Genomic DNA, 26316 nt, shown 5'->3' with positions numbered 1-26316 from the left:
ATTCTTCACTTTGTTATACTTATTTTGTTGGTGGGGACCATGGCACTCAACATACTACTTCGAATGATAGCACTCGGTCTCATCTGACAGCTAAATCTGTTACACATTTGGTAGATGTTTTTAGTGCATGTTGGCTATATGGTTTGTTACTGGAAGTTGAACCAATTACCCTGATGTTGCTAGCACCATGCTCTAACCTGTTGCTCTAACCCACAAGAACCTTTGGTTCAAAGCAACTCTTTTTGTTTCCAGAACCAATAGAAAGGTTTTATGGGTCTTTTAGAAACAGCACTTTTATAGCTTAGCTTTTTACAGATATTTTTAAAAGCTATAACATATGATACTCAAACGTGTCAATTTCCTGAAAGCCCTTGTAGTTTATAGTAAATATCTGTTCACTTTCATGCTGTTGTTTTTGGGGTTAATGCTCTCTTCTTTGCTTTTCTAGAAGCTGTTCTCTGAGCAAGCATATTATGTAAGCCTCTTTGTCTGATACCTGTTCTTGGAGGCTTTTATCTTAGCAAATTCACGCACGCACGCACGCACGCACGCACGCACGCACGCACGCACGCACGCACGCACACACACACACACACACACACACACACACACACACACACACACATACAGAGATAGAGAAAACTATAGTTTGGCTTAAAGTTATTGGGGGTAATAATGATTTAAACACAATTAATATCTGACTTCATAATTCCTTGTTTCTTCCTTTATTTTCAATTTACATTAATTAAAATCGTAACAAAACCAGAACCAAAAAGAGAGAACAAACAAAAAGATCATAATAATATTAATATAACAAAAATATACACACCCTCACACACACACACATCCTGCTCAGTGCTACGGAAATGCTTTGGGAGCAAAATTCCGGCAATCCCAAAAGAGTCCCTCTGTCTTTTGTTAATCCCGTGTGATTCCGCATCCTCTGAGCAGGCTGTGTGTGTCGAATGAGGCTAGTTAGGGAGTGGGATGGTCTGGGAATACTGTCTAAGAGATGGAAACTAATAGCACCTTCTGAAGATGGACTGAGCAATGCCGGGGCATTATCCTGACAATTTTCGAACCCCAGGCTGCTTCTGTTCAAATCCAGATTTTAACTTCCGTTTTTCCTGTGTGAGGTAGCTTTTCTTTAAAAAGATCATGCAATTAAACAAAAATAGAAATCGTTTCCAAATTTATTAGATTTTTTTTCGTTTGCTCTTAGGGTCCAAAACTTACTTTTTTGGGCAACCAAGGGAAGAATACCGAGGTACAGAATAAGGAAAAAAGAAAGAAAAAAGAAATGAAACTGCACTTCCCCCAAAATAATGTTGGTGTGAATAGGCACATGCTTACACACAAACACATATAATTGTGAAAATATATAAATCTGGCTGCTTCAATACAGACTTTTACAACAACTGAATCGAGATTTTTGTTATTATACACAGTAAATATTAACTTATTCCCTCCTCAGGTTTAACATTCACAAAATCTTGCATAGTGTGATGTTTCTTCTGAGTCACAGTCAAGAGGCAGAGGGAGGGGTGAAGTGGAACTGGGCGTGGCCTTCTTCTTTAGCGGGAGGGCTACTGTGGTATCCAGCCATAACGCTGTACAGCATCACCCGCCCACCCCTGCAAAATGTGATGACATCAAGCCATGTTTCAGTCTTTTGTTTCATCTCTTGCTCGTTTCGTCCCCCTCTTGGCTCCCATCAGGAGGAGGCACTGAGGGCTCGTGGGAAACATGGCTGGATTTCAGAGGGAGGGACCATTTGGGACAATCCTGTTTAGCGCGGGTTTCCTGGGCGCTAAACATGGACAGCACAACTTTTTGCGTTTTAGAGAAAAAAATAATTTCTTCCATATTTCATGATTTGGAATGTGTATTGCATCCTCACAGTTATTGCTCCTCATTGGTATTCTTCCATGTCTTATCTCATAATCCACATATGTTTTATTTGCTTTACAAGAAGCAGACTGCACCAATGTCCACTCCAAACTCCTGATTCTCTCCTCCGATGTCCATAGGAGCAATGTCCACGATGGGCAGCCTGGATGTCTTCTGAGTTTTGTACTCGATCACAGTCTTGGCCCACTGACCTGTGTGCTTCTATAACACAAAGCAGAAAAATCCATGTAAGTGATAAAGTACTTTTACTGTTTATTTTATAAATGTCTAACCGAGATTTGTGACCCGGTCTGTGATATTCAGGATAAAGTCTCATAATCTAATTATGAGCATTAAAGTTTGATTTTAATCATTGATTTCACATTGATTTTAATCTTTGACGTGACCAACGTCTTTATGTAAGATGCTTTTATTTTAAAAATAGTAAAGCAATGATTTTAGCTGGGTTGTCACATGCAGGGTCACACTCAAAGAGTATAATACTGTATATTATCTGGCTTACCTTGCAGCCATCCTCCAGCACGCCATAGGTAAAGCGGCTGTTGCCCTCTGCTCTGATCTCCACATCGTTGGATCCCTGCAGCAGAAGAGCCTTCTTAAGGTTGCCTGTGGCTTGGTCCATGTAAGCAATGCTGTTCTTGCAGTGGTAGGTGATGGTCTGAGTGGCCTCGGTAGACAGCAGCCTCAGGAAGTTCATCTGGATGATGGCGGTGGTAGTCTGGCCATTTTCAGCATAACTGAACTGTAACAAAAAATGAGAAAAGATTTTATTTATAGACTTGCTCATTAAAACTTTTTTGGAGAAATCAGAACCGTAACATTAGACAGATAGAGGCAGCATAATTCAGCACAGTTCCCGAAATTATGTCTCCTTGTGTTAACTGGTTTATGTTTGGATGATACATATATTTTCAGGACCATGGACAAACAGAGAATCAGAACCATGAACAGCTCCCTAAACCAGCTGTGATCCAACTACAGGATGTCAATGACCAGCTGTGGATAATCAAATCCTGATGTTTCTTGTTGTGGGGCTTTTGAACACATTTCTTTTATAATTCTTGTTAGGTTGGCCTGGTGCTAATTTGCAATCTCTTTTGGTCTGTTCATCATTTTTAAATGAAAATCTCATTCATCGTTACTCACGTGGAATCCGCCGTTCATGCTCTCGCCGAACCAAACGTGCTTATTCGTCTTGCTCTTGCTGCTCCACCAGTTCTTGCGTGGGATTTTGGGAGTGCTGGGCTTCACGCAGGTCTCACCGGTCTCCAAGTTGCAGTAAACTTTGATGGCATCAGCAGTGCTACCAAGATTGGGATCTACCCAGTAATCACCTAAAGACCGAGTTAAAACAACCATACTTTAGAGAGTAATGTGAGTAAATCAATATCATAGATTCTGTAAAGTACTATAAAGCATTAAGATGCTTAGTCACGGTGTATATTAACATCTCCTGTTTTCGTACCGCTCTTCAATTCAGGGTAGCAAAGCTTCAGGTCTCGGCAGCTACGTGCAGGGTTCTTGCGGGAGCCATCAGGGCTGCGGATGCCCTCCATCTGGTTGTTGATAGACTTCAGGGTGGCATCCACTTCTACATCATGGTTTCTAAGAGAGCTGGAAGCCTCGTCAGCACGCATGTATCGCAGGGGATCAGGTCCCTTTTCGGTATGGCCCAAGCCAGCAAAGGCAGACATGTCAATGCCAGGGCCTGGGGGTCCGGGAAGACCAGGGGGTCCGGGGTTACCAGGGGGACCCTAATGTGGAAAAAAAAGGAAAATATGAATTATTTTTCACTTAAAAAAACAGATCATGTGATTTCTACACATTTTTGTAGTCATATGGTTTATAATTTGGGGGTGTATACAATAAATATATAATATTTGTGAGCTCTTTTGATTCAGACTGTAGGCTGTACTCACAGCAGGGCCAGATTCTCCAGAACGTCCACGAGGTCCAGGTGGTCCAATAGGTCCCGGCTGACCATTAGCACCATCCTTACCAGATGGTCCAGCAGGTCCAGCAGGTCCCTATACACATAGTATTGTGTGTTATTAAACAGCACCTTAGTAATCCATCTATTTCTGTATCGTGTATATTAATACCTTTACTACTTAAATTTGAGAACTTTTAAAACAAGGCAGGCACTTACCTTAGCGCCACTTGGTCCAGCAGGTCCAGCAGGCCCCTGGTCTCCAGAAGAACCCTTTAATGAAAGACAAAAGTACCCGTGTTAAGAAATCTCCTATCTAAATTGCCTTTATGTAGGACTAAAAGAAAAGACTTACAGGAGGTCCAGGAAGACCCTGCAGACCAGTGAATCCTCTGTGTCCTTTCAATCCTCTTTCTCCAACTTCTCCTGCCTCACCCTTATCACCACGAGGTCCTTGGGGTCCCTATTTTGTGCATTTAGAAAAAAGAAACATTTAGCTTTCTATTAAATGCAAGCTGGACATCTTGAAAAAAAAATCAAGATGAAATCCTCTATACAGTCTGTGCAATAAAGCTTTCTGTTCTCTTCACAAAATGTACTTACAACCATGCCTCTAGCTCCAGCAGGTCCTGGGGCTCCAGCGGGTCCTTGAGGTCCCTTTAGAATAGAAAAGTGGTAAATATAAAAACAAATAACCTGATGTGTGAACATTGCTATTGCTCTTTAGCTCCGGCCTTTAAATCTTCATAAGGATATCTTGCTTGTTTAAGTGATGTGATTGGTAGAAATCAGGTAAACCTGAGAATGGGTGTCAACATTGTGTATTTGGTTATTAAATAATGGTGGGACTAACAGTGAGGAACATGCTACTGCTATCATGCATTTTTCCAGACCTTTTATTGCATCCAGTAGATCCTCATTGTGTATATTATATGAGTTATTATGAGATTAAAGGACAGTAGCTGAAGTACTCACATTCTCTCCTCTGTCTCCCTGCTTTCCGATTGGGCCAACGGAACCAGGAGCACCAGGGGCGCCAGGAGCTCCAGGAGCACCTACTGGGCCAGTGTTACCACGCTCACCCTAAAAAGAACAAAACATAACATTTTTTCAGTAAGTTGAAAATTCATTACATTTATAATCACATCAGAGTAATTCTTGAGTAATGTTAATAATCTACAACTGCTTTGTAATTTAAAAACATAGATGACCACGAAAGGTAATGATATAAGAGTTTGGTTACTCACCTTCGCACCGGCAGCCCCATCTCTACCAGGTGGACCATCAGCTCCAGTATTACCCTAAAGAGAAACAGAATGGATGAACATGGTGAGTTTGTACTGTAAAACTTTTCAAAACCCAAAAGTCTAATTCATTGTAATTTATCTATGCGTTCTTCACCTCACGTCCAGGTTCTCCAGCAGGTCCAGTAATTCCAGGGGGTCCGACAGGACCAGGAGGTCCACGGTCACCACTGGAACCAGAAGCTCCCTGTTTGCCAGGCTCACCCTGTGGTACAAATCAGATTTTGGTGTTTTTTAATCTTTAATGTCAATTTAGCACCACATTTCATCACTATAAGATATTCAGATATTCCTGCTATCCCTAAATTGAAAGAGTCCAGGATGGGTTATGGTATACTGGTGATAGTCTAAAAATGGTGGACATGGCATAGCCATGATGTACACCATCAATATTTACTGTAGCCAGTTAAGCTGGTTGACCAGCATTGGACTGTGTAGTTAAGCTTATAGACCACCAAAGTCTTGCTGGTTAAGATGGTTTGGAAGCAGGGATATTCCAGTTCAACATTTTCAATTCAGGAAATGAAACATATTTTTTGTAAAAAAACTATTTAGATATGAGCAAGTTAAAATATGTGGGTGGCCCTTTTAAGGAATTTTAGTATCGATTCTTAATCCTATCTGATAACTCAAATTCAAAATGTAAGCCTTTATCAATGATTTGTTGGAGGTTGGGGGACATCTATATTTCCACTGGGTTTGAATACTCACAGAGGGTCCTGGAAGTCCTGGGAAACCTCTTTCACCACGCTGACCAGGTAGACCAACAATACCACGCTGACCAGCAAGACCAGAAGGACCAGGAGGACCATCAGGACCCTACATATGGACAAGGAAATATTAAAAAAAGAAGGTTTGGAATTTGCTTGTAAATAAAATGGCAATAATAAAATAGGTATTAATAAATCTGAGTCTTACAAGACGACCATCCTCTCCAGGCGCTCCCTTCTCTCCAGACAGACCAGGAGGTCCACGCAGTCCAGCATCTCCAGGTCTTCCAGGTGGACCAGCATCACCGCGAACTCCCTTAGGACCATCCTTACCAGCAGGACCTGCTGGACCAACACCACCAGGGTTACCCTGAAAAGGAAATATGTGAATGAAAGAGAATGAATGACAGATAAAGAAACATTTAGCGTTTCGTAAGTTGTATACATTGAACAAAATAATAATAACAAAGAGATGATCAAGAGACTTACATTGGGGCCAGGTGGTCCAACTCTTCCTGCAGCTCCTGGGAAACCAGTGGCACCCTAGAATACACAAAATTGTTATTGCTAATCTTATAAATCAAGTAAATGAGTATGACAGTTGAGGAAATTGTAATATGATATTAACAAGTATTTTCAATATGAAAGCAACAAAGAAATGCATAATATTGGACTGCATACTAACTGTAAAATAATAATTTAGGACCGTATCGGAAAATCCACCTAAGACCAGCATAAGCTGGTAGCTGGTTTAAGATGGTCTCCCCAGTCTGGCAAAGCTGGTGGGTCAGCTGGTCTTCCAGCTAGACCAGCTTAAACTGTGACCAAAACACAGCTAGACCAGCTTGCTACATCAGCAATACCAGCTAAAACCAAGTTGGGAGACCAGCTAAAACCCGCTCACCATCTTATGCTGGTCTTAGCTGGATTTTTTCAGTGGGGTAGTTGAATTATTAAGATACTCACAGGGGCTCCTTGGGCTCCACGTGCTCCTTTAGGTCCTGTAATACCAGTTGGGCCCTAAAAATAAGCAGTGAACACAGAATTTTTCCTCAGTTTGATTCAAATTTATTTATAAGGCACTTTTTAACAACGTTGAAAAATAAATCACAGAAAACTGAAAAATTATTACTTTTATAGAATACCTTATTAAAAATGTTATTGTTCTCATTGAATCATCTACTTAAAGCTATATACTTTTTTGAGACTATATGGACGCTAAGTCCATTATTACATAGTGAATTATTATTAAGTTGTGAAGTCTATTGCAAAACAAGTTTTCTACAATGTAAAGCTGTAACAATTAAGAATATCAGCCTTGGTTAATGATGAGCTAGTGATGCAAAGACACTTACTACTGGACCAGGTGCTCCTGATGGTCCCTGAGGTCCGGGAGATCCAGCATCACCTTTCTGTCCTGACTCACCATGCTCTCCCTTCAGTCCAGGCTGGCCATCAGCACCCTGAGGAGAGGCGAAAGGTTGGAATCAAAATCCATCATTCCTCAAAAACAATTCTCATAGTGATTCACTGCAGGGGCATTCATAGACATTGCTATTTATTTTAGCATTATAGATTTTTGTACACTGAAACTATAAATTATTGTGTTTTTCAGCACTATTGAGATATATTCAATATAGATTAAATTCAAATTTATTTCTGAAGCTCCCGTTCCACCACATCCCAAAGATGCTCTATTGGGTTGAGATTTGGTGACTGTGGGGGCCATTTTAGTACAGTGAACTCATTGTCATGTTCAAGAAACCAATTTGAAATGATTCGAGCTTTGTGACATGGTGCATTATCCTGCTGGAAGTAGCCATCAGAGGATGGATACATGGTGGTCATAAAGGGATGGACATGGTCAGAAACAATGCTCAGGTAGGCCGTGGCATTTGAACGATGCCCAATTGGCACTAAGGGGCCTTAAGTGTGCCAAGAAAACATCCTCCACACCATAACACCATTGCATTAATGAGAAATTGAACTGGTGTTCCTAATAATCCTTTGGGTGAGTGTAGATAACTTTAAACTTGTTGGGTTTACTGTGTAATAGTTCTACTTACAGGAGGTCCGGCAAATCCAGCAGGTCCAGGTGGACCAACCTCACCACGGTCACCCTGAAATAATAAGGAGATTAGGAGTGAGATGATTAAGAAAATCAAGTTATAGGCTCTCTATCTTAAATGTAATGTAGTATCTGTAAATCATATTTAATCATACTTACAGGAGCGCCACGAGAACCAGGAGAACCAATTGGGCCAATACCACCAGTTTCACCCTGTAAGAGAAGGAAAAGAGCAGAGAATGAAACATAAGCATTAATATTTTGTCATGTAACTATGAGTGTCAGAACACAGTAGGGATTGGACATTCACCTTTGCACCATTGGGACCAGAAGGACCAGGTGGACCAATAGGACCAGTCAAGCCCTAATAAGACAATCATATGATAAGTAAGAAACCAGGCAAACATTTTCTTGACTTTAGAACATAGGTTTTCTGTATTTGTGTTGAGAACATACTCTTGTGCCATCTTTGCCGGGAGCACCTTCAGGTCCTTTCTCTCCACTGTCACCCTAGTGAAAGAGATGATCCATCATTGAATAAAGTGTACAATAGTAGTATTGCACAAGGCCTGAGATTGATGTAGTAACATAGAGAACAGATGACTGAAAACACTTACTCTGTCACCTTTAGCTCCAGGGATACCAACTGTTCCTCTCTCACCAGGCATTCCCTGGAGACCAGGAGGACCCTGAGCACCGGAAGCTCCAGCTGGTCCAATTGCACCCTGATGAAAACAATTGTTTCATATCTATAAGATGAACTGCAGCCATGTGGCTCTTTTAGGAGACATTTCTCATTTTTTCAGAAGTAGAGAATAAAGGAGGATGGGAGATTTGGCATCATTGGCGAATGCAATGTATCACCTTAGGTCCATCAGTTCCGGGTGTTCCTGGAAGTCCCCTGGGTCCCTGAAGACCTTGAGGGCCAGCACCTCCTCTCTCACCAGGGAAACCACGTTCACCCTATAAGATGCACAAGCAAAATTTGATGCAGTGTCATTTAAAAAAGTGCAATTTTTTTATTGGTTGAAGGCAGCAACTCACTCTTGGTCCAACAGCGCCTACAGCTCCACCCTCTCCAGGAAGACCCTACAGAGAAGGCAATGGAAAAATTACCTTACAGATAGGATAAATTGGTCACTAATGATGTCACAGGAGCACTCATGAAGTAGGCTGATCTGAAGTAATTCCTACCTGGTCACCTGGTTTACCGGGCTCTCCGGGTGCCCCTGTGGGACCTGGCAGACCCTGTGCAGAAACAAAGTAATATTTTCAACACAATCTCCTGAAATTCATAATTTCACTTTCATTTCTGATTCCATTTTGGGCCACAGTAATAGAACTGAATAGCGCTTTCACCATGCTCATACAGAATATATAAAATTAGAAATGTACCTGGAAGCCAGAAGGACCAGGCTGACCCTGCTCTCCTCTCTCACCAGCAACACCCTAAAAATGACATTAAAACCAATGTTAGCAAATAGTAAATGGGATATTAACACTACTGACTGGATGCCAAAATGTAAGTCATAAGGCATTGTGGGTAATGATGTGCAGTAATACTCACAGCAGGACCAGGTGGACCAGTAGGTCCAGTCTCTCCATCTTTACCAGGCAAACCCTAATGGAAAAGGATGAGGAGATACATTTTAATATAATATCCAGTACGAATAAAATCATTTAAAATGGCAATCCAAATAAGATTAGGCTGGACATGCTCAGCTGATGACTTACTCTAAGACCAGTGCGTCCAATAAGACCTTTTTCTCCAGGTTTTCCAGGTTCACCCTGTGGAAATGAAATATGACTCATGACGTTCACAAACATACACAAACTTTAACATTAATGGATGAGAATATAAATCTATTTTAACTGCATCATACATTAGATCCTTTGGGACCAGGGAAACCCATCACACCGGGCTGACCGCGAGCTCCCAGAGGTCCAGGAGGACCAGGTCGTCCATCTTCACCAGGGGCTCCCTACAACAAATCAAACATATTAATGATGCTTTCTCTCAGAGTGACAAGTGAAACATTTGCTTTATGGGAATTCATTGTGAGGGGTTTAGCATGACTCAAATTGTAGAGATACTCACAGTTGGTCCAACTTTTCCTTGGGCTCCAGCATCACCAGGACGTCCAGTGAGACCCTGTTAGGAGAATGTACACCAATTTTAAAAACCTCATGAAACTATATGTATATCACATCCTGAACATCACACAATGTCTGTTATTGCATCATTACAGTCATGAATAAGACATTACCTAAACAATCATTTTTCAAGTAAATCCCATAATTACTCACTCTAGCTCCAGGAAGACCAGGCTCGCCTGTGCGGCCAGGATCTCCGGTTGAACCTTTTGGTCCGGTCACACCAGGAACACCACGGTCACCAGGTGCACCCTGTCACAGTGAAGAACATTTGAGTACAGGGGCAATGAGAAATCATCCATGTTGAGTTACAATTTTTTTTATTTACCAATTAAGTCTAAACATATATAAATCATGTAATGTTTTACTAACCTTTGCTCCAGCTAGACCATCCTGACCAGGGAATCCACGGTTACCTGGAGCTCCCTATAAAAACAAGAGCATATATAGCATGTATTAAGATTTTTATTTATTATTATACTTAATAATTCGCAGAGTAAAATACAAGAGTATGTAATTTACTCTTTCTCCAGGAGGTCCAAGAGGTCCAGCAGATCCAGGTTCTCCTCTGGGACCTCTCTTGCCTTCCTCTCCTGAGGGCCCAGGAGCACCTTGAGGTCCAGCAACACCCTATGTAAGATGTAGAAAAGACATAAGATTGCCAGAATACTTCATATAAATGTGATGACCAATAATACAAATAGATGAACAAAATAGTCTGAAAATTACAGCTGGGATATATGACTTACACGCTCTCCCTTGGGTCCAGACTCGCCTTTAAATCCTGGGATGCCAGGATCTCCCTGTAGAAATAAAACAATGTTTTTAATACAGTACAATTTACCTTAAGATGCAGTACAAATAAATGGCATTATTTAGTACAATTATATAAAAGTAGTTATTAGTAGATGTCTGGGACGTTTTATTGAATTGGTTCTGAACATGATTACGTACAGATTGGCCTTTAGGCCCAAGAGGTCCGGTGGCTCCTTGAGGTCCTGGTGGGCCACGTGGTCCTGGGAAACCTGGTGCACCTGCAATACCAGCGGCTCCCTGCAGGTGTAAACAAAGTAGTTAAGTATATTTGCAAGAGATTTATTGCAATATTGATGTTAAATCAACCAAAGTATCTCTGTGGATGTAATTTTGTTGTTATTTGTAAAGATGTAGGAAGATATACTCACAGCAGACCCTTTGGCTCCTGGAATACCATCAGTACCGGGGTTACCCTGTATAATGTGACAGAAATCACTATGATTACCACTATGAAATTACAGTATATTACAGTATGTGATAATAAAAAACAAAGATATACTAGGAATACCAGCAATTATACTCACAGAAGCACCAGCGGGTCCAGGTGATCCAGGTGCACCAGCCTCTCCACGTTGTCCTTGTGCACCCTCGGGTCCGCGAGCTCCAGTGGGACCAGCTTCTCCCTGCAGAAGTGGAGATCATATCAGTCCACTGAAGTTTTATCCCATTAAAATATCTAATTAAAATGTCAATGTTTCTGCTGCAAAGGAGAAATATTTTACCTTGGAACCAGGGGATCCTGGGAAACCTGGAGCACCAGCTGTACCAACAGGGCCCTGAAAACAACACACGTCAACAAATGATTAGAGAGATGCTTATTACATCACGAACATTAAACAACTACAGATTTATTTATTGTTATGCAGAAACATATGAGATATTGAGGGATAGACCAACATATATGCGCACCAGCTTCTTTGATTAGTTACTTCTTCTTTGGTAGCTTATTAACTTGCTTAACTATACCTACAGCTTTGTACATTTATAATGTTTATATTTACATTCAGGTATTTTTGATATTTTTTGCGCTACTAGCGCAATGCCCACCAACTTATATACTGTACATTGGCATAAACCCCTCCAACAGCAACCTTAGATATCAATAGCAGCCAATGAAAAACAATACTGGTTTACTATTGGTTGACTAAAGCCTTTAAAACAAAATTAATTTTACGCTATTTTAAAATCATATGGACTTAAAGTAAAGTCTTTCTCTATGAAATGCTGAAACTTTGTAAGATGAAAGTAACTTTGCTTAGTACTTGTTACATTATTGCCTCCCTAAAATTAATGGCTTTGCTGTTTGTCTCATATTTTGGATAAAAGCTAATCTGCTAAATGCTTAAAGGTAGTATGTGAGAAGTTGACTTACAGGAGGACCAGCAGGACCAGGCAGACCATCATTACCACGGGCACCCTGTGGACAGTCATGAGAACAAGCATTATAGATTAAGCCAACTATCAGCTTTTATTATACATAGCATAACATAATATATAACAAAACAACAACAATACTGTGTGTCACACTCACATGATCACTACTGTATGCCCTATGTATTTGTTTTGTGATATAGTATACAGTATAGTATAAAAAGTATACACATTTTAGTAGTATTATTAGTAGTAATGTTATGCAAGTCCTGGGACATACAAACACAGACAGGAAGTGGTTGTTGTTGCCTTGATTCACATTGTGTCACACACATCAAAATTCAACTCCTTGCATTTAAGCATTTCTTCATTCATGTATTCTTATGTGAGGTTTACTATACCAATGAATTAATTCAGTGTAGCACAACTAATCGTTCACATTGAGTTAGCTGTTAGTATGTGCATGAGTAGTAGACCTCAAGGTACTTCAAGGAAACTCATTTCAACATTTGGGACAAACTAATTCTTTTTTTGTGAACCTTATAAAATATGCATAACTGGGACGTAGTATTGTAAAATAAGACTAAAATATGAGTTTGCACTTACAGCAGAACCAGGGGCTCCAGAACGACCCCTCTCACCGGGCAGACCACGTGGACCCTGATAATTGGGAGGGAGAGAGTTGGGTGAATTTCACCAGGTTCAAAATACGTTTGTATTTCCATAAAACAGATGATGCAGGTAATATGGTCATAATCTGATGATGTTGGCTAACAATGGCTTCTGTAGTTACTCACCATTGGTCCAGGAGAACCATTCTCACCGGCAGAACCTGTTTCACCCTGAAAGGAGAGACCAAACAGAGGTCAATGAAGATGATCAGAGAGATAAACAGAAATATGTCTGATACACAGAGATCTCTAATTGAAGTAACAAACTGTGATACTATTTTGATAATTTGAGCTTATGTTTCTACAGTTGATCTAAGTCATGTGATCAAAATGTGAACTACTTTTACATTTCAACTCAATACATTTCTAACATATGTATTATCTAAATACTGTATGTGATATAAATAAGTGATACTAGGAATATTTAGTGTGATGCTGGATTTCTGATGAACCATGCATCTTATTAGCTTTTCTGTCAGTACATTTTTAAATATTATTTTACCAAATATTGTTTGCTTAGATTTGTTTGACAATGTATTTGTATTTCTGCCATTTTGGCTTGAGTTTGACTGTACCTTAGCACCTGCAGCTCCACTCTCTCCTTTAGCTCCATCAAGACCTGGGTGTCCCTACAAACATGTTCAATGGTTAGATATGTGTATTTATTTACAAAAAACAAACACAAGAAAAAATTACACAACGCCAGTCTCAGCTTATACTCACTCTGTGTCCCTTGATGCCAGGAAGGCCGGGAGTTCCAGGGAATCCACGAGCTCCCTATCAAACAAATCATTTACAACACATTTAATTCATTCTTTTTAATTATGATGCTTTTATTTATATTTTACTATATGACCACAACAAGTGCTGTGCCAAATATGTGACCCTGTCTGTGAAATCCAGGTTTAGGTCTCATAATCCAATTATGAGATTAGAAGCCCCACGTTTGATTTCAATCATTGATTTCAATCTTTGACATGGCCTTACTCAGTCAATACTAAGATATGTTATATTGTTCTTTACATCATGTGGGATGTTTTTATGGTGGAACTTAGTAAATCACCAAAAAATGACTTTACCTGGGTTTTCAAAGACTGGGTCTCATTTGACCAACAAAAAGTCTTTGTTTTACCTGAGGTCCTGTAGGTCCACGCTCACCAGATTTACCAGGCTTACCAGATTCACCCTGAAAGGAAAGAGGCCTGTGATTAGTACAACATCTGTAAAAATGCATTGTTAGTTATATGTTAAATATATCAACCTATACTTACATCGCTTCCAGGTTTTCCAGGTGGTCCAGCTGGTCCACGGGGTCCAAGGGCACCCTAAAGTAACACAATAATTCAGTTAAACAGTGTCCTAGCCGATGCATTCAACCTTGACTGTAAAGCCAACTCAGTGTCTATGTAGGACATGAAAGTGTCATGTGTGTGGGCCGTGTGAGTATGTATGTGGGCATATACTGTAAATGTCACATATGTAGGCATATCCTTCAAACTGGCAGATTCATTTGGACAAAAATGTAGGGCACTCACAGCAGGGCCGGGTTCGCCAGTCTCTCCAGGGTTGCCAGGGAAACCTTGTGGGCCCTGGAATAGAACAGATGACAGTGTGAGGTTGGCGTTTGTGGGAGCTTACGGATTAATCATATCTTTCTCATCAGCGATTGCTTTTTTAAATAAAATAATCAGTTGTATTTGACCATATTTGGTTATATTGGAGCAAGTATGCCACTTTTTGCAATTACTTACAGGTGCTCCAGAGGGGCCAGGAGGTCCACGGGGGCCCATTGGACCCTGTAGAAACAAATAAATGTCAGCCACTTTGATTAAGGTACATCAAAACAGCATGACAGTGTTATTATCCCCAGTTATTGTCTAGATTTTGTGTTATTTTAATATCTGTGAGTATAGTATAGTATAACATACTGAAAGTGAAGTAACTGAGTATATTTTTATACGTTACAAAGTTTCTATAATCTGTAAAGTACTGTAATCTTGTAACCTACAGGAAACAGGTGTTATATAAAAGTGTTTAGTGTGACTATTTAACAGTAGGGGGCATAAATATAATAAACAAAAAAGAGTATTACTTTTAATTCATGTTCTTGTGTGTTTCAGATTTGATCTTTAAATAAAAGCTTTTTTCACCTGAAAGTCATACACATTTTTAGATGCATACCTGCTGATTTGTTAATGTAGGACTTATCCTAAATTCTGAAACTTTGTTAAGTGAAATAAAATGTGTACTTTCGGAGTATTCCACAAGGGGGCAGACCTAACAAATGATCTATGTGTTTAATTTTTCACCATTCATCTTCATATTTAAATTCCATTAGTGTATGTTCTATGTATAATGCTTTGGGATACTGTGAGTAGACTGAATCGTGGCAATAAAGTACATTTAAATTGAAAACAAATAATTACTGTGTCTAATATGATAATTGTCTATATCAGGTATTAGCCTATATAAGAGGCTCAAAACATGGACTAGATATGATACATTTCTTCATCTGAATAATGCTGCAGTTTTTCCTCACCATTGGTCCCTGCATCACACCCAAATTAGCACCCCCGGACTTCTCATCAAATCCACCAGACATCTGAGCAGCAAAGTTCTGCACACAGACACAAAACACAAATTTGTAATAACCCACCAAAAGGCAGTTACTCAAACATTAAAATACTTTGATAAGAAACATACTCCTCCAAGTCCAACTGGACCATTAGGTCCTGGTGGCCCGGGTGGTCCAGGGGGTCCTGGGTTACCAGGTGTACCAGGTTCGCCATCTCTTCCTCTAGGTCCGACATTTCCCTAAGGGTAATAAAAGAAACAAATTGAGCATATGAGCTAAAACGAAAATAAGGGTTGTGGGATTAGCTAAAGCCTTTTTCACGTGACAGTGTGTATTCACTGCCATATAAGTGCACCCATGCATCTGTTAATATGGTCTGACATCAATTTACCACAGAAAGTTCTCACCTTATCTCCCTTAGGTCCTTTCTCACCACGTTGTCCCTGTTCTCCTGGAGGTCCCTACAAAAGCAGAAAAAAACAATGTTCTTTGTTAAAGATCTAGAAAATGTATTGTTATCTACTCTATGTGAAAGAAAGGAGGCAGGTGAGTAAACTTTCTGCAGAGCCCCCTAGTGGCGAGGAGCCTGCTGTTGAGAAAATCATTCAGAAATCAACCACCACATGTAGGCCTAGGTGTTTTTAATTCATCTCACCATTGGGCCAGCAGGTCCTCTTGGTCCTACAACCTATTTAAACAAATAAACAAAAATTATTTAAACAAAAAAGTAAAAATATTCGCATTAAAAAAAATGGTCAAATTAGTCTAAGGAAATTACTTACATCTGCAATATCGCCTGGTTCTCCTTTCTGTCCCTGTGGGGGAACAAGAAAATAACTCATTTTATAAAATAAAAACTATTTACTAACATTAATTGATTATTAGACCATAATTGTTATAAATACACAAGTCAGGTTAAAAAGTCAAAAGTCGCACCTTTCCACCAATCGACCCTGTTGATGAAGGCCACAATATAAAAGGAAGAAAAAGTTTGGCAGTTAGACACTTATCATTTCTCATACTACAACAATACACATATTCAAACAAGTAACATCTCACTGAAAAAATCCAATCTGTGAACATGAATCAAATATGTAAAAAAAAGTGCTGCAAAACACATTTTTAAGCATCTAATAAATAACCAAAGGTCACCAAAAGGTCAGATGTTTAGCAAAAATCCTTAGAATTATCTCATCAATCAGCCTACTTACTCAAAATAAAGATGATAAAGTTAAACACATTATTTTTTTTCTGAAAATACTAATAAAGAGGTCGTCTTTTCTACAACTACACAAAAAGTCTAACTCAACAGCGCCCCACCAGGCAGTAGACCAAAACTGCATCATTTTCTTCCCAATCTGCCAGTTAAATGGTTAAAACAAAAATGTTCAGCAAGCCAGTGCATTACGTTGCAGCTTAATATTAGAAGCAATATAAAGGGCATTATTTTATGCTGCTTAGGAAATTAGATAATAAATCAAACACAGTAAGAGCTTATTGTGATGAAAACATGTTTTTATAAATATGTTCATCTTGCCATTGTGTGCTTCTGTACAGCAGCAAAACACAAATGTTTGAAAATGAACAGCTGTCAAGTTTGGTTTAACATTAAATGCATGAATGGAAAAGCTTAAAGTACACTTCTAAATTCTTTGCTAATTGGGCTGTTTGAAAGAGGCCGTGCCATGACCTCTCATTCTCAAACACTAAATGATTATGACTTTTCAGCTTTTTTCGTATAGGCACCAAAACAGTCAATGGTCAAAGTGAGTCCAGTTTTCACTAAACCTATGGTAGTTTATAGCAACATGCTTATTCTAGCCTATTTATTTTGATTGTAGTATTTAAAGTATAATATAATATAATATAATATAATGTAATGTAATATAATATAACTTATATAACTTTACAAATTAAATTGTACATTGTTTAGTTTAATATTCCACCACATCCAGGATCTTAAACTTCTTTAGTGTAGCATTGATAAAAAAAAATGACACATTATTTCCAGTATCAAACTACCTATTGAATATCAGTTGAAGTGGACCAAAGGTTGAGTGGACACACTTTAGCCATTGACAGCTTGAAAAATGAAATTTGTCCCATTAAAACAAACAAAAAACTTAGAAGTGTTACTTTTTCCCCTTTGTACATGTTTGCTTTGGGTTCATAAATGCTATCACATCACCAAATGCTGTACGCTTTTGGTATGTGACACTGCTATAGTTTACAAAACTCAAAGCAGACAGTAAGCTGCAGGGATGTAGGACAGGTAAGATAAGCAGAAAGCAGACCGATAGGCTCGTCGGTTTCAGCTGGGCAGATGGGACAGCACTCTCCGGGTGAAATGACGGGATTGGCACAGTCGGTCAAGTCTTCACAGATAACTTCGTCACACAGTACCGAGCCTGAGTCACACACACAGACGCGGCACGCTTCTGGCTTCCATACAGCACGGTCTGCATACTGCTGCCCATCTTGGATGCAACCGCCTAACTCTTCTTCTGTAGCCACCAGAAGGGGGCATCAGAAAGAAGACGTGTGAGGTTAAGAGACAGGTGAGCAACATACACACATACACACAACTCACATTCCCATACATAGTAAACATCTTTCTAAACCAGCAATGTGTCCTGCACCACAATATGGCATATATCAGCCACAAATTATGTCACATAGCAAAATACAATTTTACATGCATGCACATAATTCTGGTTTAAGTCCATCCGGTGGTATATAATTACTCTTCCATTATGCATTCACCACAACACAGACTACTACTAATATTTGCATATCTGACACCCTAGTGTAAAAATTTGGGCTCCTTGAGTCAGTGTGTAACTGAACCCCGAATCTACAACGCTAGCCATGAATGGGCCTTTCTCAGACACAGACAGGGCTGCATTGACAACCTGGTGCCTTATGCAAACACACCCCTCTCCCTAGCCCTCCATCTGGATCTAATGGTCTCACTGCCCACTAGGGCAAACACACCCTTGTGGGTCGGAAAGGACGGCTCTCAAACAAACACATACACACAGAGCCCTTTGGTGTGTTTGCTTTTTAAACATTCATGTGAAAGTGTAATTTGATGTTGACTCCCAGACTCAGTTTACATGAATGGGGCAATTATTGCTGTTTAATTTGAAACTGTAAATACAGGAAATCTACTTTACTTCCAAATATTGGCTGGCCTAAGCAAACTTTTAGTGCAGTTGACATCTCATTTATTAAAAAAAGAGAGAAACGTCTACAGAGCATGACGAAAAGCCAGTCATTTTGCTTTTGCAATCGCAAACAGTATAAATTGTATATCACTTCACATTTCACCTTACCATGATGCTTGTGCCCCCTTGAGGTTGCCACCAGTCTGAGGATTTGGCACCAGTAAGTTCAACAACATTCCACCGACCTACCAAACCCAGTTACCCAAATCTCCTAAATCCCCTGAACTAAACCCTAAATATTATTCACCGTTATTGCTCTTTAAACACTTCGCATGTGTGCTGATGGTGCACCGTTTGAACCCTCGTGGAAACCCTTGCTCCTAATCTTCAGTGAAACAGTGCTGACATTCACAGTCACCTGAGGATAAATAAATGGCCTATATCTGGAGATCAGTCCTTGCAATGCTAAAACAATGAACCTATTCTCTATCCCTGCAATTTAACAGACATTCCCAAAAAGTAACCATTTTTGTTGGCAGACTGATTGCTATTTGTATTAGCCTATCACAGTTTTACTACCAACAACCATGTTTCTTGTAGTGAGACCGTGGTAGATTTGTGGTTACTGTAGTTTCACTGCAAATATCATAATTAAACTTTGATTAGCCTACTGTAGTAAAACCATGGACAAGCCTATAGATGAAATCAAAACTACAACATCAGTTACTTTCCAATTAAAAAACATAAAGGTTCCCAAAAGGGTCTTTGTGGGGATGTGACCCTTAAAAAAATAACCATGTTTTGACACATTGATTGCCATTGGCAAAACCATAGATTTACTACAGTAACCATGGTTACTTTGTGGTAACCATGGTTTAACTATAGTAACCATGTTTTTGTTTTAACTGTAATAAATCATGCTTCATTGTCATAAGGGTAACCTTTGACATCCACATAACCTGTTACACAAAAGCTTAATTGTGAAGGAAAAAGGTTCTACAAACTAAAAAAAATATGAACGAAAGTTCTTTATGGAACCAAAAACTGTTCCTTTATGGCATAGCTGCAAAGAACCCTTCTAGAACCTTTCTTTTTAAGAGTGCATTTGGATATATCTCTTTTTGGATAAGGATGTAAACCTAACCCTTTCCATAAACTTTTTTTCTATAAGAGACACTAGTTTCTATAGACCTCTAGAGCGCACTGTGCGTTACCCTCTCGCGCAACATCAGCATCTGCTTCAGCATCTGTTATTCTAACACATACGCTCTCTGGCTACACTGGGCGGTGCGCGCAAGCAACAATGCTCATGATATAATCAATTAAGTTCATTGCAAGTGCGATACAATGTAGACAACTTTGTTGATTATAATGGCAGCATTTTAGTTTAGTTGCGTTAAGTTGCGTCACCTGGCCAAACCCTGGATATGTGCAAACAGTGCCTCATACAGCCTAATGAAATGCGCAATGTATCCACATTCCGTAGATGAGACGCGCAAAACAACGTCAACTCGATCCATTCCAAACTTTTCTCTCCTGTCACCATGGCAACACCGTACAATTTTAAGCAAAACACTTTAAATTTCAATGTGAAAAACTCCAACTTACGGTCATCTTCTTGTTGACATCTCACAAGGGTTACCAAAACGCAATGCGTTGCTACAAGTAGCAGGAGAGTCCGTGAATCCGCTAATCTGAACATGTCTAAAGATCAGACATGCAGGTCCTTAGGGGTGAAAGTGGCCGAGGACCCGGCTCTGTGCTCGCCGGTAATGTGAAAGTGGATGTGGATGTTTTTTGGGAGGATCCGACGCCAGACACAGACAGAAGCCACCGCGTCAGTCAGAGCTCCGCGGTTTTTATGTCTACTGGCGCATTTATGAATCTTAGTATATCCCAAAAAGTGAGTCCAACCCCGACCCCCATGAGCGCTGAAATACGAGCCACATTACCCTCCCCAACTCACCCCATTGGGAAAAAAGCAAAATATTCCGCCACTCCTCTGTCACAAGAACAATCCCATCCAAACCCATCCACCCCCTGCTCACTTTGCCCTTTTCCTGGCATGTGCCGGGCTTCTCTCTGTGCCTCTGAATTAAAGTGGATCAGGATGCCCTAAAGAATTAAATAATTAATTACTGGAATACTGTAAAAAAAAAAAACAAGTTTAATCAACTTGGATTTAGTAAGTCATTTCAACATACTGTTATTTTGACTACAGATGATTTGCTATAACTTATAAAATCTAGCTAAAGTAAGTCAACTTTATTTTATAAGTCAACTTTATTTTATTTTTATTTTACAAATCTCTAGTCAAGATTAAAAGATAGTAAATTGAAATAACTTGTAAATCCAAGTTGGTTAACCTTAAAAATGTAAGACAGCAAATAAATCTTTACAGTGAACATTCCCTGGTTTCAAAATGCTTCACATAAATATAAAGTTGTACAATGTGACTTTTAACTATTAAGGATCACTTTAATTCTTTAGTGATGTCAGAGATAATATATGTTGAAATGTATATTGAAAAGTGTGAAATCATGAGTAGACATGCACATGTACTAAAGCAGACATCTGCCTAAATTGATAAATATGTTAATATTGCAAATAAAAAAATTACTTTTTATGTTATAACCATGTTGTAAACAAAAGCCACCATTCTGGCACTTACAATGTTATTGGTAATGTATCAATATTTTCAAACCAATAACTAACCTTGTATGGCTGGCAAAAATCATCTGGTAGAGCTCAAACTGTTTTACACAAGTGCTTTTGCAATAAAGTCCAAATAAATGGCGGCTCAGTGGAGAAACGTAATAACTTTTTGTTTCAAATGTACATTTTGTTATTTCAGATGTTAAAGACGCAGTTGATGTTTAGTATAAATGTGACTAATTTTGTTGGTATGGTTTCTTCACCTTACTTCACCAACAAGGCAAATATTCACAGATGCATTTTTGTTGGGTCTCCCGCAGTTTAGTTGGCAAAACATGAGTTTATTCTGCTTTTGCTTTCTTTGTAACTGTCACAAATTCAGTCCCAATTAAACATCTACAGTACCACAGTAGTGATCTGTCCAACTGTGGGAACAGAAGTGGAGAGGAAAAGTGTAATGCTCTTGAGAATAACAGATCAAACTTGAGAGAGAGAGAGAGAGAGAGAGAGAGATTGAGAGAGAGGCATGAAAGAGTGAAGGAGAAACAAAAATAAGGATATCAAAATCTCGGCCCCTGTATGAGACATCCTGTGTATGTAGATGAGTTCGGTGAAAGCAACAGTGTGCGCATATGAAAATCAGTGGACGTGTGCATGTGTGGTTTTGTGTGCGCCTGCACATGACTTACTGTCTATTAGTCTCATGAAGTAATGTGTATGTGTGTACTCATCTGGGCACCCTTTTCGACGAGGATGTGTGTCTGTACGTCCAGTATGAGCCCTGACTGTGTGCTCTGTACAACACACACACAATGCGGCTCTGTGTGCAGACCTGTGGAATGTGAGAGCGCACCGGGCAATGGGGGAGCGGGAGATGGAGGGAGGGTGTGGAAAGGTAGAAGGATGAAGAGAGGAGAAGGGTGGTGGCAGGAAGACGGTAAGGCTCCAGGGGTGTGTAGGGTGACTGGGTTACTGTGGATCAGATGATGGGAGGCCTGATGATTGGCGAAACATCGATCATAAGCCCTGGTGACAGGAGGACGATCCATGGCTGGTGATTCAGCCCCGAACTTGGGTTTTCTTCTAAATTTTTAGTTTTAGACCAAACTTAGACCGATCTTTTTTATAGCTAAAGGATAATAAAGCAGAATTAAGAAAAATAGATGCTGTAAATTCATATACCAAGATGCCGAAAGGCTTCACATCACATTTGTGGATATTGGTGACCCTGCCTGTGTAAAATGACCTGTGAAAGTTAACCGTGATGTAAAATCATCCCACACTGTCAAAAATTGTCAAACCCCAGTTGTCACCGGGGCTATACACTACAGCTTTGCACCTAAAGATTTCATATTAGTACCTCAGAGGTACACATTGGTACCAGAGAGTGTTTTTTTTTTTGACCTCTAAGATATGTACACAGTAAAAAACATTCTGTAGAAATTACTGTATTACAGCTGGTTGCCAGTAACTTACTGTAGATTAAATGTATATTATTTACTGGCAACAGTTTGTTTAAAGTTAAATAAACATTAAACATTAAAAAGTCTTTATGTTAACAGAATAAAACTACAATAACAGACATAAAATAAATAAACAGAATAAAATAACAACAAAAACTGAAGGAAAAAACATAAAAAAGGTTGATCAGTAAATAGCATACATTTTAATCTACAGTAAATTACTGGCAACCAGCTGCATAATTACAGCTAATTTTTAATGGTACATATTAGGACCTTTTTAAATGGTACTGCCCCAGTGACAGCTTGGGTACATATTTTGACAATTTTATTTTACATAATGTAAAGCACATTTTGTGAAAAAATAATAAGTCTAGAATAAGGCTATGTCAAAGATTAAAATTAAAGTCATTGAAAACAAATTTTGATGCCTTATTTTCATAAATTGATTGTGAGAATTAAGCCTGAATGTCAAAAACAGTTTTTTGTGTGCGTGTATTATATAATTAAATGGCTTACAATACATCCACAGTACTGTAGTAGTTACAAAAATATTTTATATAAAAATATAAAATAAATATAAATAAAAAATCTTTTAATACCCCTAAGATAGAATATTTAAACTGTTTCTCAATGAATTTTTTAGAGACTTGTGTGTTTTCTCACATCAGCATGATAATAAACTAACACTAACAATTTTTTTTTTTTTTTTTTTGAGGCTTTATGCCAACAGTATAATTAAACTGTGATGGCCGTGGGAAACGGTTTTGTTTGATATTACAGTACACATGGGGGGCGGCTGAAGGCGCCCATTATGTTTGGTCTCATAAAGCTTCCTATTTATTCTCATAACTTTCCAGATAATCTATTGCAAACAGAGACCAGGCGTCTCAGGACGTAGGATTTTAGACAGCAGTTTCTGAATAAAGAATCCCCATTGACAGTGCGATTTAGTCCACAGCTAAGCTTAAGCGTCTAGGACACCACCATGCAGATTTAACAGCTCCCTTTTGAATTGAAAGGTTTTAATTCTGATCCAGATTTCATAATCTAATTTAATTAAAACAATATAACTGAACGGTCAGGACCACAAGCTTCTTGCATATTTACTCAGATTTGATTTTATGTTTAAGTTCACAAAATATGACAGAAGCCGTTGTTTAATTTTAGTGGATCTAATACTGTTTACCGATGCTGGACCTAACACACACACAATGATTACTTAAACAAAACAAACATTCACCATAAGGTTCTGCATTCTTAGCAGGTCCCTGATAGACTTTTAAGGGTTAGGCTTTATCCTGTGAACTTTCCTGAGAAACTGACCCTGTTTGTGGACATTAGCTTTCTGGGTTCTCAAAGAATTCAGGTGGTATGTGGACATTTATTTATATCAAAAATACAACTCCTGTGTTTATTATACAGCATCAACATGCCATGTCAAAAAGAACGTGTGTATAAATCAATAAATAGTGCATATTAAAGAAGTATCATGAACACAGATTACACAAACTCTATACTGCAATTTTGGTTGGAATGTATGTGGTATATGCACATTATATGAAGGTATACGCATTTGGCAGATTCTTTTCCTAAGTAATTTACAGTGCATTACAGGCTCTACATTTTATGTGTGCTCCCTGGATCTGCTGAATGTGTTTCTAGTCCTAACAATATCATAACCTATGATTTTATTAATATCATCTATGATATAGTTTCTCAGACAAACTGTACTTGATTGCCATAAACCTATATAGCAGTTCTACAGAGATCAGAGAATTTCTGGAGAGGAAGATGGAGGGTAGAGGGGAGGCTTAAGATGGAGCAGGTAGACAAAGCCAGCATTCATGGACACAGAGAAGGAATGAAAAACATTCTCCACCAAGAAAAGCATGGTCATCGGTAGGCCATTGGTTAGGGTGTGTGCATGTGTGCATGAATGTGTGTATGCCAACACGAAAGAATATGATAAGAAAGAAAAGAGGGTGTCGGGTCTGACGATAGGTGGGTGTAAATGTACGCAAGCCTCCGGTTAAAAGGTGCCCTCGGCCCAAAATCTACCAGTTGCAGAGCTGCTAGGAGAGGATGACAATTTGGGTAGGTAATGAGAAGGTCGATTTCTCATTCTTTTTGTTTCTGTGTGTGTGTTGGGGGTGGAAGTTTGTGACCGGACCCCAAAGACAACAGGACAATGGCCCACGCAGTGTCTGTGGAATGCATTCAGTAAGTCAGTTCACAGGCAATTCAGTCAGTGTGAAAATTCCAAAAAGAGAGACCTGAAAAGAGAAACCCATTGACTTATTTTTATGCACCTTCACAAACAGACCAAATTGAGGTTGTAAATAAATCTCCCGTGCTTCTGAAAGGCTGAAATCTGAAATGGCATTCAGAAGTAAGAAGGTGAGGTTTGTGGTGCTGATTCTGTGTGCATTTATAGAGGTGAGTTAGTGTGGCCTGCCCCCTACAGTCGAAAAAAGATACTGGCAGTGAAACTAAAAGTGTGCTCAGCCTTATAATCTTCATTCTGTTAATCTTACTGGCTAATCAGAATAAGCGTATGTAATGAATAATTCACTTTAAATCAGTACATCCAAACGTGCATATTTTTTTGGTGCAAACACTGGAATGTTTTACAGTCATCCATGGACATGCACCTGTGCGTCACAGTACATCTTGTAGTTACACCAGTGTCCGTTAGAGGGAGCTCAAAGTAAAGTCAGTCGAATTATGACTGAGAAACCAATTTTTTCTATTGGGTTATCGAGTTCAAGTCAAAAATTGCAAATGCTTTGTGGCTTGTTAGCTACAGATACAAATCACGTATGTGCTAATAAAAACTGTTGCTAATGCAAAACCACGAATGGCAAAAAAATGAATGGGGTTATAAGATTAAAACTAATCTGGTCAGAGGGTTGCTTGCATCTGTTATCTGGGACCCAAAGCAGAAGTAGCCTGACCTGTAAGTCAAATTGAGATCCCATTAGATCTAGAATATTAGTAGTATGATCGTTAAATGGAAAATATCCTAGAATGCTGTCTCAGGCCCAGGACGTCTGGACAGATATTACATAACCTGCTCACCAGGCTGGGGGGAGGGAGATGGGGGCATAAAATGTTGCCACTGCATTCAAGTAACAGCTTTGAGCATGACATGAAACCAAGTGACCCAAACCAAATACTAAATTTAAACCTAGCAATAAATACTTAGATTGGTAATCGGTAAATGTAAATTATTTAAGATATAATGTAATGTTAATGAACACGTTAACATTTGCAAACAATAATCTTGGAGCAGTTTTGTTATTTTATTAAGTCATTAGTTATTATTAATTATTTTTTAAATCAATTGATTGAGACAGCCTAAAGAACATTAAGAGTAAAAAAAAAGTAAAAAAAAGTGCTTCAGTTTTGGCCATTAAATTTTTTACCAATTATGTTGCAATTGCGGCTCATACTATAATCAATAATATTTAGAAACTCAATACTTAATAACTAATACCTTATTTTATTTTTAATACTTCATA

General features: G+C 39.0%; 2 protein-coding genes across 5 annotated transcripts in view; one reads left to right on the top strand and one right to left on the bottom strand.

Moving 5' to 3' along the window:
• The window catches only part of LOC135729294 (4-trimethylaminobutyraldehyde dehydrogenase A-like), a 318074-nt gene that overhangs the window by 241333 nt on the left and 50425 nt on the right, over positions 1 to 26316 (top strand). The window contains exon 1 of one of the 3 annotated variants that reach the window (XM_073816218.1): positions 17264 to 17267. The exons of the other annotated variants lie outside the window; for them this stretch is intronic. The gene's annotated coding sequence lies outside the window, so the exon portion shown is untranslated. Of the gene's footprint in view, positions 1 to 17263; positions 17268 to 26316 lie in introns of those variants that run through there. 3 annotated transcript variants of the gene reach the window in all.
• On the bottom strand, positions 719 to 20545 carry col2a1a (collagen, type II, alpha 1a). 2 transcript variants are annotated; one of them, XM_065246824.2, is made up of 54 exons: positions 20286 to 20545; positions 17805 to 18014; positions 16447 to 16463; positions 16293 to 16325; positions 16166 to 16198; positions 15918 to 15971; positions 15639 to 15749; positions 15475 to 15552; positions 14687 to 14731; positions 14471 to 14524; positions 14207 to 14260; positions 14068 to 14121; positions 13659 to 13712; positions 13511 to 13564; positions 13062 to 13106; positions 12871 to 12924; positions 12266 to 12310; positions 11616 to 11669; positions 11418 to 11516; positions 11262 to 11306; positions 11032 to 11130; positions 10827 to 10880; positions 10600 to 10707; positions 10450 to 10503; positions 10231 to 10329; positions 10022 to 10075; positions 9807 to 9905; positions 9658 to 9711; positions 9491 to 9544; positions 9319 to 9372; positions 9118 to 9171; positions 8968 to 9012; positions 8788 to 8886; positions 8541 to 8648; positions 8380 to 8433; positions 8234 to 8287; positions 8083 to 8136; positions 7922 to 7975; positions 7211 to 7318; positions 6822 to 6875; positions 6345 to 6398; positions 6064 to 6225; positions 5857 to 5964; positions 5243 to 5350; positions 5089 to 5142; positions 4817 to 4924; positions 4445 to 4498; positions 4197 to 4304; positions 4061 to 4114; positions 3831 to 3938; positions 3377 to 3665; positions 3058 to 3245; positions 2414 to 2653; positions 719 to 2112 (listed from the first exon to the last, which is right to left on the bottom strand). In XM_065246824.2, the coding sequence occupies exons 1-54, from the start codon at positions 20377 to 20379 to the stop codon at positions 1966 to 1968; spliced, it is 4482 nt and encodes a 1493-aa protein (XP_065102896.1). In that variant the 5' UTR covers positions 20380 to 20545; the 3' UTR covers positions 719 to 1965. The 2 variants fall into 2 exon arrangements, with proteins under 2 accessions (XP_065102896.1, XP_065102897.1); XM_065246825.2 differs by lacking the exon at positions 17805 to 18014.

This window comes from Paramisgurnus dabryanus, chromosome 11 (genome assembly GCF_030506205.2).
Source record: "Paramisgurnus dabryanus chromosome 11, PD_genome_1.1, whole genome shotgun sequence".
NCBI classification, from domain to species: Eukaryota; Metazoa; Chordata; class Actinopteri; order Cypriniformes; family Cobitidae; genus Paramisgurnus; species Paramisgurnus dabryanus.
Note: the sequence above shows the minus strand (reverse complement) of the source record. Positions and strands in the feature narration are given on the sequence as shown.

Bases quoted from the DNA above. Each gene is read 5' to 3' on its own strand.
- col2a1a (XM_065246824.2), bottom strand. From the start codon at position 20,379: ATGTTCAGATTAGCGGATTCACGGACTCTCCTGCTACTTGTAGCAACG. The intron at 15,553-15,638 runs GTATGTTTCTTA...GTCTGTGTGCAG, and splicing joins GTCCAGTTGGACTTGGAGGA to AACTTTGCTGCTCAGATGTC. The intron at 8,288-8,379 runs GTATGTTCTCAA...TTGTCTTATTAG, and splicing joins CCGGCAAAGATGGCACAAGA to GGCTTGACTGGTCCTATTGG.